Here is a 16,982-nt window from a genome sequence, read left to right as displayed (position 1 = left end):
TGTCACATCTTCAGTTTACATTAGTGGGCGTCGGAAAGGAGCTGAGATGGAGTGAAAAAGACCGTAGGCCGATGTGTTGATCGACCCGGTAGTGCATCTCGCCGAGGGCCTTTTTGAAATGGCGCATGTGCCGTCAAGAAACTGTCAAATAAACGGGGAACATCCCGGGTTGAATTGCGAACCGCTGCGTTACTAGGTTATCACCTTTCTTTTTAAAATGGAACTTCTTTCACGGCCGTCGTTTTAATCTATGCGGGGTAATGCTCTCTTACCACGCTAGAAAGAGCGCTCGCATGCAAGCGAAGAGCATTCGCTTCCTTCCTTCCTTCCTTTCTTTTTTTTTTTTTTCGATTTAAAATGCTGTATCTGCTTTCGGCGATCACTCCATGCTTGCCGGTGCAGCGAGAAAGCGTGCGTCGGTGGCGACCACTGTCGGAGTTATATACCTGTAACAGCAGCAGCAGCAGCCGCTGGCTGCGCTAGTGCTGGGTCGCGAGTCGTCGCTCGGGCAGTCATTTCTCCCCTCCTCCTCGTACAGGTGCGGCAAGACGAGCTCATCGGCGGCGGCGTCCGACGAGGCCTCCTCGGTTCGCCAGCTGCTGCTGAGCGGCGGTTCGTCGTCGTCCAGCCTCGGCTCTTCGTCGGCCCAGGACAGCGGCTATGGACTGCCCTTCTGCATGGACGATGACCAGGCACTCGATGAGCAGGCCGCCTCACCGCCCGAGGTCAGTGAATTAATCAATCGCCGCGCTGATCGATAAATCAGTTAATTATACGGTGCACAAACACGGATTTGTGTCTCCATCAGTCAGCTGACAAGCCATTAGACTAGTCAGCCGATTGGCCACCCAATTGATTGGTCGATCGATCAGCTGCAAATGATGCCTGATGCATGCTTGTTGGGCAGTACTATTTTTTTTTTTTTTTCAGTTCCATAAGAAATGTTGCGCTAATGCTACCTCGCTGCCGCCGCCACCGACGTGGTCATGATGAAGGGACAGCTATAATGGTGGCAATGTATTTGGAACTCAATGATCGTCCCGCTCTCGAGAAGGGGTGGAGCAATCGCCGGCGATGTCGAAAGTTTTGCATAAGTGCATTCCGACTCCCTGGGCGTGTGTACACCGTATGCCGCCGCCTGGGTTTCCTAACCGCGGGGCCTCGGCACGTCGCCCCGAGTGCGAAGGTAATGAATCATTGCAGACTGCTCTTCGGTTAGCGATCCTCGAAATCGCTGTCCCTTTGCCGCCTTCTCATTTTCATTTCGGTTGTGTGTGTAAATGGCTCGCAACTTTCTGGGGCAATATCCGGAGGATCAGGCAGGTGTTCTCCCACCGAGCCTGCGTGCATGCTTTGTGGGCGCTTCGGCAATGCGGCGCGCATTTCGCGCGAGCGCGGACGACGCCCTCTCATGTTAATCGCTCGCGTATGAAACGACCGCACGCGGCTCGCTCGCTTCGATGCGCGTTTCGACCTCGACGTGCGAGCGAATTCCATTTCGTTTGGCGCGAGTGACTGTATACCACCCTCACTCTCTCTCACTTCCCAAACTTCTCATTTCGCTGTGTCCTCGCGTAATCCGTGAGCAACTGTCGCCGCCTCTGCAAAACGCGTGCGTGTCGCCTGGGGCTCGCGCCCGCAGCGCCCTCTTGCAGCCGGCGGTCGCCGCCTTGACAGAATGCGTGCGTAGCGCCCTCGGGCGGCCGACGTATGCTCGCCGCTTTCAGCGCGCGCGGAATAATTCGTCTTACCAGCGTCCAAGCCTCCAAGGTCCTGGGGTCAAAGACGCGCTGACTCCATAGGAAAACAGCGGGGGCGAGGCCGCGGCCCGCTTTCGTACCCCCACCGGTTTCTAATTGGCAGCGCCAGTCTCATTCATTAAAATGGCCGGCGGCGTTGCCTGCTTCTCGACCGAATGCATAAAGTGCAGAGCTGATATGAACCAATGTGTACGAGATGTTATTCGGGCATCTGAGGAGAGCATGGTCGAGCGCAGTGGAAAAGAACACCGCGTACGAATGCTGCTTCTCCATTGCGCAAGCAGACTGTGCGGTGTACTCTGCGAAGAATCGGTTAGGTTGAGAACTGCAGGGTCATAAGGCTTTTTTTTTTGTGCTTTTTTCCCCTACTGATGTTGGCGCTCGGAGAAATTACGCCATGCCCTCTTACCTGCCCAAGGCGAAGTACTGCAGTTTCTTTCTGTGTTGCGGCTAGTAGACGACGCCAAGTACAAGGCCGTCTCGTGTCTGTTCGTAACTACTGTCCACGGTCTGCTGCACGCGCGCGCCGGGCGTGTGACGAAATACAGAGCGCGAGAGAAACAATGCCTAAGTGCACTTAGAGGATGTATTTTTCGGACGAATAAGGCGTTATCCTATTGCGAAGTGTACGCGTATCTGTAAGGTCGTCCAGGGAACGTCGTTGCTGATCCTTATCCATTCATTCACTTGCCATGTGTATTACTTTTTAACGCGCATTGAACTTTGAGGGCTTCGCGGACCTGTATTTTAGAGGCTCTTTCATGGCGCAGCTTGAAACCTATAATAGTGCGCAGTGAAAAGTTCGTCGTCCATTTGCGGCCAGGCGCAATGTGTGCCAGCCTGAGAATATTATGCGAATTAGCTTGGTTGGCTTTCGAAACATTGAGACGACACGGAGAAAGCGTTTAGGTAGCTCTTGCGAGGGCCATTTCCCATTACTCTCTGTCACGAAGTGTAATGAAGGGAAACAGATCTGGTCGCGTGTTCTCGCCGCAGGGGATACGAAAAGGTCGTCGCAAGAACTTTCCTCCTAGTAATGTGTACTAACGAGGCGGGTGGACGCCATAGAACGACGCTGTCGGCAAACTTGGAAAACGGTCCGCGCTCGCTCCCACGCGCTATTACCCTGCATAAAGCGAAAATGTAGCTCATACGGTGTAAAACACAGGACAACGAAACCACGTATACTTTTCGGATTTATGATTAGCTCGGTGTACCTGCTATTGGCTCAACTGTTGATGCTTTGGACCAGTTGATACCCATTCCTCATAGTTTTTGCTCCCTGTGTAATGCGTCCGTATTCGCATGGCAGAAATAGTATTAAAAAAAAATAAAAAAAAAATAACTGAAAATGCGTGAACTTTCCGGAGCTTACAGATAATTATCAGTTTGCACTTTTTCGCGCAAAACGCCTCATTGGCGTAATGCAAGGCTTATTTGCCTCTCCCTATCCCTTTCACCTCCGCCTAGGCAGCTGTTCCCTATCGGGAGCGGAGTTGTCAGCAGTTAGAGATGGCATTTGTCACCCATTGCATCTTGAAAAAAAGAACAAAAAAAAAAAAGCAGGCCCAGGAAGAGGGAGGGGGGGGAGCGGTAAAGGGTAAGCTATGAGGGGAGAAGGGGGCTTGTTGTCATCCGTGATTTTTATTTGCACTCATTGCGTGACCATGAATAGGAGTTCGCTCCGGACTCAATCTTGTGTTCATTTTCCGTGACCCACGCGAGGATAGCGCAGCTGCCCCCCCTTCCTCCCCCCCCCCCCCCCTTTTTTTTTTTTTTTTTTTTTTTTTTTTTTTTTTTTTTTTTTCCCTTGTGGCGTGGGGAGCGCGGCAGTGCGCCGCCCCAGAGATGGGGGGTGGCATGAGTGTAGGGTTTCCCCCTTCGGCGACGGGGCGTGGGCTCGGTTGCCGGCCGCTTGCAGCCAGCCAACCGCGTGCGTTTAGCGGCCTTTCGCAATGCGCTCAGCCACCAGCACAAAGTGCGCTGCACTGCAGTTGCGTGTGTGTATACTTTCGAGCTTCTGTTGCGTGTTGCGAAATGCCCCTCGCTCATCTCCGCGCTGCAGCGGGGGGGCCGTGAGAGAGAGAGATGAGATGAGGAGTAGCGAACGCTTTTTGCTGGATAATGGCTCGGTAATAATGACTTCGCGGCGGCGTGTTTTGCAACCCCAGCATAGGACCCGGGCCGAACGCGCGTTTTCTAAATAAAAGAGTAGACCCATAATTCTTCCTTTCTTTTTCGCTTCTGCACGCTTGCGTGACCATCATCCGCTGGGTTGTGCGTGTACAGTTTGAGAGGCCCTAAGGATTATCCGCCCTTCTCTTCTCGAGTCCATCGCGATCCGTAAACTTGGCAACAGGTGGCGCGAACTTTGGCGAGCCCCATTTCACTGCATATTTATGGTAGGATGAGGAGAGGTGTGCGGATGAATCATGTCTGGTACCTTAAACTATTTACTGCGTTACGTAGTACGCGTCGATGCCGTCGAGGGACCGACAGCAGCGTTCTCGAATGTTGCCGTGCGCGAACTTTGCTAAAGGCCGTTCCAATGTCGGAGGGCCACGGCGGCACGTTCGGAGAATTAGAAGTAACGTTCACCGGTTGGGCGAAAGCTATCTGCTTTTTTTTTTGTTTTTGTTTTTTTTTTATTTGCACTTCAACTGCCGCAAATTAATCCAGATCCATCCTTGGATTCCTTACCCATATATATCAATAAGGAGCGTCACGTATGTCTTCATAAGCGCATGTTGTAGATGTGTCCGTATAGGTTCGAGGATAGAATATCCACGCGGTCCAGGTAGGCTTTTTGGAATTCGTAAAAAGGGAATGAGATGTATATAGTCTTTTGAGAAAGTGCGGGACCGCCAATCGTTCGTTCCAACCCCCCTCTCTCGTAATGCGAAACTATACGAGCTGACCCCGTGGCAGGAAAAGGTTCCGGTGAAGGAGCTCTCGACGACGCCCACTCTGATTTGCGAAGGAAGCGGGAGAGCCGAGCCATCCGTTCGCGTTAGCGACTTTTCGTCGAGTGCGTCGCCAAGTGCACCCGTCCCCGTTGGGTTGTGAAATAAAGAGCGGGGCCACTGCACCGCCGAGTGGGGCGCAGAGCACCTAGCAGCAAAAAAAGGGAAAGCCCGCTCCCGGAGTCATGGCGAGTAAGTATATAGTGCACACGCACGCACGTACGACGCCTGCGCGCGGGCCGCGGTTCTCCCACTTATATTGATGAACTGTTTCGCCACGCTGCCGGGGTCCGTGCTCTCCGCGCTGGTGCTGAGACGCGGTGAAAGTTTCATGGGAGCCGCGCGCGGTCCGCGAGGCCTTTTCCTCGCTGAGCTGACCCGGCCTGCTTTCTTGCGAAAGTTTCCCTTCTTCGCCACGGGAGCCACTGCATTAGCGGGTCGGTTCGCCCGGAGCCGGGGTCTCCCTGCAAAAGGTTGGCCAGCCAATCGGTCGGCCTTGCGAGAACAACGCTCCTTTCAATCGATCCCCTTTCCTCCCGTGAGATGAGCTCGAACCTCCAACCCGCTCCAGTTCTTTAGGTCTGTGTGTGCGTTCACTGTGTCGCGTTCAGAAATAGAAGCGCCGCTGTGGAGAGAAAAAAACGAGACGAGACCCGGCTTTGCATTGCTCCGTCAGCAATGCTGCGCTCCGGCAACACCACCTGTTGAGCGCCTGGCTGCCGAAGTTATGGCCGCTGCTGCTGCCAGCTTTGTTGGGGGAAGGCTGGCCACACTCTCTGCGCGGCAAATAGCGCTGCTCGGAAGCGAGCGCTGCTCGTACATATACGCCCTGTACAGTGTGAATGAATCGGGAAAAGTGCTCTTGGGCTGCAGCCTCGCATCTGTTCGTGTCTTATAAGCACTCGTTCGACCCTGGGGCGACCCCCAGTTGGAAGATTGTCTAGCACTGCCGCTAGCACTTTTGGCGCGTAGAATTGCGTGCAGTAGCCCGGAGGTAGCTTGCGGACGTCAGATATACGTTGAATGGCTATATGGATCGCGTGCATTCACGCACCTACTCCGTGCCTATATACTTCGCATGCTTCTTCGCCGTTGGAAGATCTTGCGTTTGTGGAGCAAATTTCGCGTTATACATCCGACAGCGAAAACCCTCTACCGCAGGGTTTTATAAACGCCTCAATGTGCGCATGCGCGGCTCCAAAGCAAACGCAAGTGTCGCGCGCAATGTGAATGAAGCCGGATGAACCTTGCGCGGCGGCTTAGCGAGAAGCGGCCTTCTTCGTTTTGCGCTCCACTGTAGCGGCTTCTGTCAGTGCTGCACCGAACTACGCGCGGAAAAAAAAAAAAGAAAGAAGCGGCCGGCAGCGAGTGTAGAACACCTCAGCGCAGAGCGCGCGCACGGTTCGGTTGCTATGCGAGCATATTTCAAGTGCGTACGGCTCGGTGCACGCGCACACACTCGCGGTAGTTGTTCTTGCGTTAAGCAACTTGCTATTGTCTCTACGGGGATAATGCGAACAACTACTGCTGCCATTCCTATAACTATTTCCTCAAGGACTTCGAGGAAAGCATATGGATGAGAGGGAGGAACCGAAGAACTGCAACATGCAGCTTATCCTGTTGCTATCTCCTGTAGGACGTTTCAGAATGGTTGAGAAGAATAATGTATCGTTGAGAGGAGAAAGACCCAGTGGAGTGGCTGCTTGTGAGGGTTTATCAGAAAAGAACTAAGTGTATTTGGGTGTGCTGTTACGCCTACGCCAAGAACAAGGAACGTTGGGACAAAGTTTTAAAAAGTGCTTCACTACATGATCCAGGAGGCCCGCGCGGCGGCGGAGAGCTTCGGGCTCTCTGTGCCGACGTGGGAGCTGCCTTCTACACCTGGCGCCTAGCCGAGTGTCCTCCAGGACCCCTTCTGTGGGAAATAAAGTTTTACCAAACCAAACCAAACATGTTGTGTCAGTGCCGACTACATTAAATAACGGTTTGCGCGCTTTTCTGGTGCCAGAAACACAGCGTGGCAACGGGACGTTTTCCCGCGGTCCTGTAGCGCGCCTACGCGACCATGTCGGCGCATACTTCTGATGCTCTGATTTGGCACTAAACTTACTCTAAAAAACAAAACTAAAAATGGTTTACTTCGGTTACAAGGTGCTATCGTGATCACGAGGCGGCATTCGTTAACATCACCGAGTACGCACGACTAATGGGCGCATTTCAAGTGCATGAGGAGTGTGGTTGCCACTGTCTCTAATCACGGAATTTTCGTCACGCTGGTACAGTGTGATAAGGTGCTTAGCGACAATCCCCGAAAGAAGGAAAAAAAAGGGGTGGGGGTGGGGTGGGGGGGGGGGGGGGGGGGGGGGTCGGGCGCGGGAAGAGGAATGGAATAAAATTGAACGAAAATAGCGGCCTTACGTTCATTGCAGGCATTCCGTCCATCGCTTACAAATGAATTCGCGGAAAAGGCGACTTTATTGTTCTCGCTTTCCATCTGTGCACGCGTTTAGAAATCCATATTCGTATTTAATACAGCATATAGTTTGTGGGCGACTCCTCTGCCCGAGGAAGACACAAGAGACACACGCAGCGGGTCGTGGAACAAACATCTTTATCTCACAGAGTGCAGGCAGGTCAGGCAGGTCCATCCAGGCAGATCCGGGAGGTCAGGGAGTCGTCGTAGTTAGAGCAGCCAGAGAGCGGGCAGCAGGAACCAGAAGAGAGAGCGAGGCACCGGCGCGCTTCGTTTTATGGGGTCGGGTCCGAGCGGGGACCGATTTCCTCTCGTCAGTAAAGGTGGATTCACACGGCGGACCAAATCGCGAATCGCTCTCACGATTCGCTGTGACGTGGCCCTACGTCAGTGATTTCCGCTGCTTCGCTTCAGTCCGCGGGCAGCAATTCGCGACAAGGTCGAGAGTCCTTTTCACAATTCGGATCCTTCACGGACAAGACATTTTTTTATTTATTTATTTCTCTCGCGGAACGCTTTCCAGCTATGCTCCCGGTGCCCAAGCATAGACAACGTACCATACATTGCACTAAAACGCTGGAGGAAAGCAAGAAGCGGCGTCTGACGACTGACGACAGTCGTTTCTATTTTGGAGTCGAACTAGCCTGTTTTTGCCTTCATTCGCAGTACATGGTTTTCACAGAATTTACAGTGACAGGCTCTTGCACTGCGCGATACCGAATGCGTGAGTTTTGTGACTGCACAGAGCAGTCGCTTGAATGTATTCATCGCTTTCCTCAAGCGTTTTGGCGCGCTTACAGTTACGCTGCATAAGTTTTGGCATTTGGCACGTACCGGGAGCATAGGGGCAGCAGTCCGAATGGTCGTCTTCCAAGGGTTGAAAGCAGTATTTTCATGCAGCTCTCATAGAGTAAGCGCGATCGTTTGCACTGCAGAGAACTGCCTGCGTAGTATACCACATCGAGCGAAACAGTCACCGCAATACTTTGGCAAAACGGCGCAGCAGCAGTAGCTGTAGGCCGCCGCAACCCGCGCATTCACCCACCGTCCATGCATCGTCCATGGTAGGCTACCCTCGATAACAGCGCGCCAGAACAAGGCTCTCCTCTCGCGCAGTGCTTGGGAGAAAGAGTAAGTCCGCTCTGTCGTCGTGTGAATTCTCGCCGCTGACGGACGGACCTCGGATCAGAGGTCACGTGATCGATCGCTTCGCTATTCGGTCCGTCGTGTGAATGGGGAAGGGGGTGCCGGGAAGCGGCGCGCCTTTCAATTGTGGCTGGCGCGCTTCGCTGCCTCGGCCCCACAAGCTTAAAAAATTCAGTGGCACAGAGGAGCTCAAAAGGGCGCCTTTTTTATCGGGTAAAAACTCGGGCTGCACAGAGTGGCGTATTTTTCTAGCTCGCTTATTTGTGCGCAGGCGATGAACGAATTGCTCACAATTGCCGGGTCGGGTTTACATGCCAGTGTGTAAAATTGCGCTTTTAGTTTTGTCATTCTCTCGTTCTTCGTGGAGGATTCCTCATCGTCTCTGTTACCGATCTTGGATTCCCGCCATTCACGCCGGCCGTTCTCAAGCGCATTTCTTTCTCGTGTCCAGTTTATTCCTTTACGTCATCGAGAAACGAAGCCCTGGCTCACACGGTGCTGCCACCGTCGGCAAACCAACGCTAGCTTACAGTTTTTTTTTTTTTTTTTTTAACGAGCTCGATTCCAGTTAGCCTAGCCTATATGTAGGAGCACTCGTCTGTAGCGCCGCCATATACTGGATTGGAGGTCGTGGAAAACTCCAGTCCGGTATCATACAGCTAGCAACTGTCACGGCCCGCGGCAACATTCTTTTCCTTCCTTTTTGATTATGACTATCTTTTAACAAACCACTACCCAATGGGCCCTGCAGCATGTCGTGTCGGCACGGTTCCACGCAGCGCGGAATGCGTGCCGGCGTCCGGGAGTATATAAGTCACAAGACTTCCTCCGCGTTACGCCGCGAGCACGTTAATTTAACCTTGCGCCAGGTGCGGCGATGACATTTCAAGGGCGCCGTGCCTCAGGTTATGAACGCAACGTCGTAGTCATGCGAGAAAGCGCGGCCACTTGCGCGACGGCGTCGCATCCATCGCTTATATGGGAGGAAAGGAGCGGTGCGTACAATAGGACCGACAGCCTTTCTGCAACTGCGCGGTACTTGGGGAAAGCGCGAGGAGCAGCACTGAAGATCCGGAAGGGGCCAGCGAGTTTTCTTCACCCTGGAGAAACGACCTTGAACTGAGTGCAACGAATCATTTGTCCGCGCAACATTAATCTCGCTGCGAACTGAGCAACGTTTTCCTCCTCAGTGTTCCATCTGCAACACCGCATCGTTTCCTCCCTCCCACCTCTCCGGCGGCAACCTGCTCAAATTTTCCCCTCTATATTGCATCTGCAAGTTCTGCGGCATCTCCGGTGCATATCTCCTGCTGAACATTCCCCAAATAATTTATTTGCTGCAGCCTCCGGACTATACACCCGTATACAACATCCTTCCCACAGCAATCCCCTCCGCGACATTTCACAAGCTTTCCAGTGCTGCTGTACGTGCTCATCACTGTGCGTTGTTTTGCAGCCTCTTTGTGGACGCCACGATGAGAGCGCGCGTGGATGTTGTTGCGAAACTGTAATACTTCGTGCGGCTCGAAGAGTAATTCACGTGCTATAAATACTCCTTTTTCCGAGATGCCTGTAGCCTCGCGTTCAGATTTTAATGCACCGGCATTACATCGGTCGCTCTGCAAGAGAGCGAGCGCAATCCATTGCATAGTCCTGGAAGCACGTGTAAAATTATTAGTTTTATTTTCACGAAGCAATGAAGACCCCGCGCATTCAGTGTTCTCAGCGTGGATGTAGCTGAACTCGTCATCGCGTCGTCTGTTTCGACATCCAGCATTGCGATACATGATTAACAATGAGCGTAGATAAAGGCAGCCTTTCGCGAACTCGGTGTAGTTCTACGAGGTGGGAAAACTGTTGCTACTAATGGGCTCAACTGCGGCCAATAAGCAAGTCCTACCGCATGGGGCAACGAAATCGGGTTTTCGCCCACTATTGTGCCGCGCCTGCTCCAAGAGATCATTGAAGCAGCTTCGGAGGAAACGAAACTGGAACCGAAGACGGTGCTTTCACTGCGTGTTGATACCCGCCCTATAATTAGGACGGCACGGGGTTGTGGAAATATTAAAATTTTTTGAAGGAAACCTGTTGGTGAAGCCGTACCGCGCGCTTTGCGTGCGAAGTATGCAAATGTTTTCTGAAACGTGCCGATTTCCCTGATATCCTAAACCTACGTACTGTTACGGCTGAGCTGATATTCAGCAGCGTGGGATACGGTGGTTGCCTCTGGAAGCCCCGTGATGTGCGTGATACGTGCAGTGACTCAAGTTCAAGATTTTGGAGGCGGCTCTCCAGTGCCATGTGCAGACATGGCTGTCAATATTCTTCGAGCGGCATGTCGGAATACATGTCGCAGGACATGTACATTCCGTGCTGGGGAACCTAGGAACTCCATATGGATCGGAAAGCAACACCTTCTGATGAGAGAGAATGTTCGTTGCCGCGCAGCGTGTCATCGCGTCGCGCCACGACGCAGCCAACGGCTGGCGGCGTGTGCAGTGCGTGTCGCGAGAGGGCACCGGGAACGTCACTTCATGGTAGAGGGACAGGTTGCGTTAAATTTTTGTCGCTGCTTGCTCAGACATCACAGTTTAGCCGGCTTGTGATCGACAGTTGCGCAAAAGTTGGTCCGGTTAATCCGACCCGCTTTATCGCGCTAGCTCCTACGACCTGCCCCGTCGAGCCGTGCACCGTCTCCTACATGATACATTGTAACGTGCCAGCCGCTTATTATAAGGAGCCTTCAGCGATTAGGAATTAGGGAGTGGTGGTCAGATGATTGGTTCGAGTAATCGAGCCAACTGAGAAAAAGAATTCGCATAATAGCTTCGGAACAGGCGTGTCTTGAGCTATACTTATTAGCTAGTTGTCGCCGTTTAGAGACGTAGTTACTAATTACGTACAGTCTTAAAGCATTGCGCACGCTGTGAGCGAAGCTGTTCCACGAACCGTCTTCATCGAATTTGCATACGTGCATCCCTGGCACGAGCTTTCCTCTTCGAACTTCCGAGTCGAAAGCGAGCAAGAGCGTCCTCGTGTGGCGCACACGTCTTCTGAAGGGCGCTCCGCGCTGCACCGACGTGCACTCGAACTGCCCTGGGTGCAAATAAACCGAATCAGCGCGTGCAATTGAAGTGTTCTTTTCGCGGCACTTTCGAAAGGCCACAACCGCTAAGTGTCGCTCCATTGCGGTTACCTTCACCGCTTAAATTCTCAATAAAGTTTTTCAGTCAATATAACGTTTAATAAGGCGCGCAGCCTCTCGAGCTTTCGCGCCAAAACACTTATATAAACACTTCGCAGCGCGCGTTCGGTTATCGCCGCCGCACGTGTCCTCCCACGGAATAATGTGGACGGGTTTATGGAATACCTTTTTTTTTTTTTTTCATAGGCCGTTCAACCCCAGTGTTTCCAGCTGCGTGTCATTCCGAGATACACCTCCCTCGGTTGTTTCATATTGCGTGGTTTTAACTATTTTGCCCTCCTTTATCTTGTGTTTCCAGTTCCACCACCATCGTATACCGAACCCATCTTCATTAGCCTCCCGCGAAGTAAGCCTCTTTTCTGCAAGAATTTGATGGGAAGCTTTAGAGACTGTTTGAGAAGAAGAGCGCGCAAACTCCGAACGTCCTCCCTCGTGTTGCAACAGAACTCTTGCGGGAGACCTTTGTAGTCTTGTCTTCCCCTGAAGCTGCTTCTCGGCGGGTGCGCCTCCCAACTTCTTGGCGCATTATGACTGAAGTTCCTCTCAATCGGAGAAACGGCACGGGCCCCGGTCTTCGAGTGCAGGGAGCCATTAATGGTTAGCCCGAGGACGTGCTGTTGAAGAAGCGCAGCCGCACGCGGGTGCCTGCTCAGGTGCTTCGCCTTGGCAGAGGAAAACCCGCGGTTGCCTGGCGACGACAGCGGTGCGCTGACCGGCCTTGCTTGCGAAAGCGCGCGGGCAGCTGCACCGTTTCGCTGCTCGCCTTGCGAAACCTCGCAGCGAGCATTGTCGTCTCGATCTTGCGAGCTGTGCGTGGAAAGCTCCAAGTGGCTGGAGAACTATATACTGTCCAGCCCCGGGGCTTAGTAATGCCACTCGCAGCCGTTGTTCGCCGGCTGTACAAACGCCGAGTTTCGGAGCGGTGGACTCTGAATAACGATGCAGCTCCTTCAGGAGTATCAGTTTAATTTTATTTTTTTTTATCTGCTCGAGTTTGCCCCCTTTTTATACTAGCTGATCGTATCTTGCGTATCTATCATGGCCAGGAAGATCGTATACGGACCTTCAGGAAACAGCTATGTATGCTTCGTGAACTCGCCGCGGGGGTTCGATTAGCGGGAACTCTGCGGGCTTTTCAACGATAATCCGGTTGCAACCATCGGTTTAACTGCTCCTAATGTGGGCAAGCGCGCATGCCCCGCCAGACATAGTCACTCGCATTAGTGCATTTAGCTTACCAAAGCTGTGTATGTGGCTGCGAGGGGTGCCATATAGTGGACGGTTCCGGACCTTTTCGGACCTGCACCCCGACATCGAATCAGCACAGCCGCCACGAAAGGGATTTCGGCCCCGCCACCATGAGCCCTGCAGCCGAAAGTCTAAGCCGCTGAGCTACCGCGACGGAAAGTAAAGCCTCGACATCAGTGAATTCGATACAAGTACATTGAAAGCTAGGCTCTAATGTTATGGATGAGGCTATTTCGTAACCCGCCCGCACGCATTGTGTGCATGCCTGCATTGACGTCCGTGATTCGTTATCATAACGCTTCCGCTGTACGCGCGAGGTGATATGTCCGCTTCCGCTGTTGCCGCGCTTCTCTTTGCACGCACGGCACGCCCTCAGCGAAGAGCTCCGGTTTCGGCGCACGCTTGCGGCTATCGGAGCGGACACTGGACGCCGTGTGACGTGCGTCACGGAAGCTGATAACCGGACCTGTCTGTAGCAGTCTGTCGGCTTTCCTCCGCCGCACGCGCCGTCTGACGTTGCGCGTGCGTTTAGTGGTCAGCGTACACTACCAACGCCAATATTGTCACGTCATTACAACGCGCTCGGGCAGGATGTGAAACCGAAACGCGCGCCCATGAAATGGCTAGCCACACTGGATGGCGCGCCAGCACTGACTGGCGTGACCGCATGCGCCCTGTCACGTGTGTCCTTTTCGCGAATGCGGTGGTGCCGAATATAATTAGCATCTATAGACCAACACCGTGTTTACAAACAAAGAGGGCGCTCGCGGTGCTGCAGCCGACTGGGGGTGAAAAATAGGGTTAGCGCCCATAGGAATACATGTAACCGAAATATTTCTAAGCAGTTTTCTCATTTCACAGGGCACCTGTGATGTCGTTATTCAGTACAAAGCAACTATGAACATCCTAGAACAGATCACGAAAGTATGAAATCTCATTAATGAGGCGAAATATTTTTAAATACCGCGAAACGTATGGGGTACGAGTTGAGGGGGCGACCCATAGAAATACATGTAAACACAACTTAACGGAACATTTTTCTCATTTCGCAGAGCATCAGAAGTGGTGGCCGGTCGTTAAACGTTGACCAGCGCTTTGAAGAAGTGTGTGATAAGGTATGGTGCGTCATTACGGAGGCAGTCTACTTTTAAAACTCCCCGAATAACCTGTGTTATGAATCCAGACACCGCCAAACGGCAAGCTGGGTGTAGCGAATCGCGCAGTTTTGCTTACAGTCTGATATGCTGCGGCGTAGGGTAAATAAGCTTGATAATACTGTCGCTCCAGTGATACGTGCTAGAAAGAATTACATTTAAAAACCAGTTGTCAAACGCCATACGACAATATGAACCGAACGAGATTCGCGCATTGCAGCAGACGACAGCGTATCTGGCGATACCCACCGCGGCCGCCTCCAGCTCCGGAGCGTCTGCTAGCGACAGCGCCGGTGGCGCATTGCCGTCTGCAACTGTGCGCGGTCAGTTTATCGTGCTGTGAACTGTCCCGCAAGTCGTCAGACTTGCAGTACTTGCAAGGGAATGTAGTGTGCCATGCAACATGATGTCGGAGCGTGATACAAGACGTTCACCAAAAAATAAGAAGGGTTCAACGCTGCTGAACCGAGCAAAATGTTGCGGTAAGTTGTGTTTACATGTATTTCTATGTACCCGCATACGTTTCGCGGTGTTTTAAAAATACTTCGCCTCCATAGTGAGATTTCATACTTTCGTGATCTGTTCTAGGATGTTCATGGTTTCTCTATACCGAATAACGACATCACAGATGACCCGTGAAATTAGAAAACTACTTCGGAATATTTCGCTTCCATGTATTCCTATGGACGCTAAGCCTATTTTTCACCCCCAGTAAGACCACGCTGGCGATAAAAGCGCCACCGCATCGTGCTTACGTCACAAATCGGTGTTGGTCTATACATCAGCATCCAGCCGTCAAATTCATCGGCGCATCAGCGCCGTAAAACATTAGCGCGCGTTATGTTAGGTGCTGTACTTTGTACCTGATATTTAAATTAATTTTCGCACTTCCCCCAAACCGAATCTGCGCGAGCGTGAACAGATTGAGCTGAGCGTGGCACGTGCGGCATGCGCACAGGGGATGAAAGATATGAAGAAACGGAACCTAGATATACTGCGGGGCACGTGTGGCCAAAGCAGACGCAGCCGTACCACTCCTTTCTTTCCGGAATGGAGTTCCGATGTTCTTCTTCGGACATCATTCTTTCGTAATGTCAATCAACCCCCCCCCCCCTCTTTCCTCTCTCTCTCTCTCTGTCTCCGTCAAAAAGAAATATAAATATCCCAGGAATCCTGGGAGAAAACATGCTACCGTGTATTCAGCGCACTCCGACCTGGTTTCTGTGCTCTGCGCTGTGTTGTACTACACGTGTCTGTTGCTGTCGGCATCGCCGGCCGTGTGACCGTCCATCTCGTGAGTACCACGCTCGAGGGACACGCGCGCGCCCAGGAATAGCGTAACGTTTGTCACCCGCGGCGTCTATAGCTGGGACTCTTGGTTTCCCGGAAAGGTCACGTCACACGGTGCGTGGATCCGATTGCTGGCTTCGCTGCAACCGAGACGGCAGTGTCATTTCCGCTGCTCTTTTATGCCTTTGCCGTGTGGCCGAAAGAGTTGCTTGGCTCTTCCGCGCTCGTTGCGTTATTTTCTCGGGTCGTGTTTTGTGTGGTGGTACTTCTGTATAAAGTAGCCGTAGACGCCTTTAATAGAATAGTGATTGACATTTCACCAGTGCACGTTAAAGAGCTCAAGGTGGTCGAAATTTGCGGAGCCCTTCACTAACGAACTCTCTCGTAGCCTGAGTTGCTTTGGTACGTTAAACCCGACAAACTAAACCAAACCAACCTTACTTTTGAACGTGCGTGCATCCTCCTAAACATTTAATGACACGTGTTGCTTGGCTAAATGCATCGTATAAAATATTACTCGCGGCCACACCGCTTGCTGCGTTATTAGAGAGTTTTAGCTTACCGCGATCCGCTACTGGGCTCCGCCACCGCGCGTTCCACTGCGCATGCCCAGACACCCCTTGACGCCGGCAGATGGCGCCACATACTGGATGTCGGCACACAGACCTACCGCGTCGGGACCAATCAGCTTGACCGCCCCGCCCAAGCGCGGTAGAGAGCCACGGTGGCGGATCGCGGATCAAGGTAAGCTAAATCTCTCTATTAAATAGAGAGATTTAGCACACCGTGGTCCGCGATCCGCTACCGTGATCCGCCACCGCGCGTTCCATTGCGCATGCCCAGATCACTTTGATGCCAATAGATGGCGCCACATGCTTGATGTCGGCACTTGCCGCATCGGAACCAATCAGCTTGTGCACCCCGCCCACGAGCGGTAGAGTAGAGGGTCACGGTGGCTGATCGCGGATCACGGTAGGCTAAATCGCTCTAATATTCGGAAAGGTGTACCGGTTACCTGGCTAGAGGGAGGTACGGAACAAAATCGTGGCTCTTTTGCTGCTAAGCTATTTTTCTTTGTTTCTAAAACATACAAGCAAACCAAGTCTTTTCCACGTTTGATGTTTTATGTTGAGCGCCATGAACCGACTGCTGTTTTTCTTCATTACTTGTGCCATATACGGTCGTGTAATCCTGATCTCTTCGTTGGGGAAGCTGTCGGGGAAGAATCTGCGAAAACAATATGACCAGAAAGTGTCTGTTCGCATTCGAGTGCTGCCTTCACCATTGCTCATGCGCTCGAGGCGAACGCCCTTTCGAGCGCTTGCCGTATATCCCCTGCTACTTCATCCATTTTTCTTGCTTCTTCTGGCTGAATCCGCGTTCTGTTTCGCCAGTAATGAAAACAGTGACGTTTGACCGTGAGACCTGCTTTTTTACGGGCTCTGTGCGATTTCAGCTCGTTTCCATTGTTCTCGCTGTTTCCACCGCTTTCGATTAGCTGTGTCTCTGACTCGCTCTGTTCCCTTATTTATTTTCTTTCGCCAAATCTTATCAGCCCGGGCAAGCGGATAATTTTGAAGAGTTCTGTCTGGCCGACCTTACTCTTTTCGACACACACTCGAATCCTCTGGCGCCTGATCCGTTTCTCAGTGGGATTCCAATTTCCGGTTTCCCGTTTCGTGACGAATTAATGGACGCGCGGTGGGCCACCGCCCACCGAGAGCGAAGTTAGAGTGCGCTAGT

The 16,982-nt window shown here is 52.3% G+C and overlaps 1 protein-coding gene across 3 annotated transcripts in view; it reads left to right on the top strand.

Moving 5' to 3' along the window:
- The window catches only part of LOC146199607 (growth factor receptor-bound protein 14-like), a 195,185-nt gene that overhangs the window by 103,845 nt on the left and 74,358 nt on the right, over positions 1 to 16,982 (top strand). For all 3 annotated transcript variants that reach the window (XM_084595124.1, XM_084595125.1, XM_084595126.1), the window contains one exon: positions 539 to 725. In XM_084595124.1, the coding sequence (XP_084451250.1) occupies positions 539 to 725 (187 nt within the window). The remainder of the gene's footprint in view (positions 1 to 538; positions 726 to 16,982) is intronic.

This window comes from Amblyomma maculatum, chromosome 2 (genome assembly GCF_055883805.1).
Source record: "Amblyomma maculatum isolate TAMU_Amacu chromosome 2, ASM5588380v1, whole genome shotgun sequence".
Taxonomy (NCBI): Eukaryota; Metazoa; Arthropoda; class Arachnida; order Ixodida; family Ixodidae; genus Amblyomma; species Amblyomma maculatum.
The sequence above is the reverse complement of the archived record's forward strand: the minus strand, read 5'-3'. Positions and strand labels throughout refer to the sequence as shown.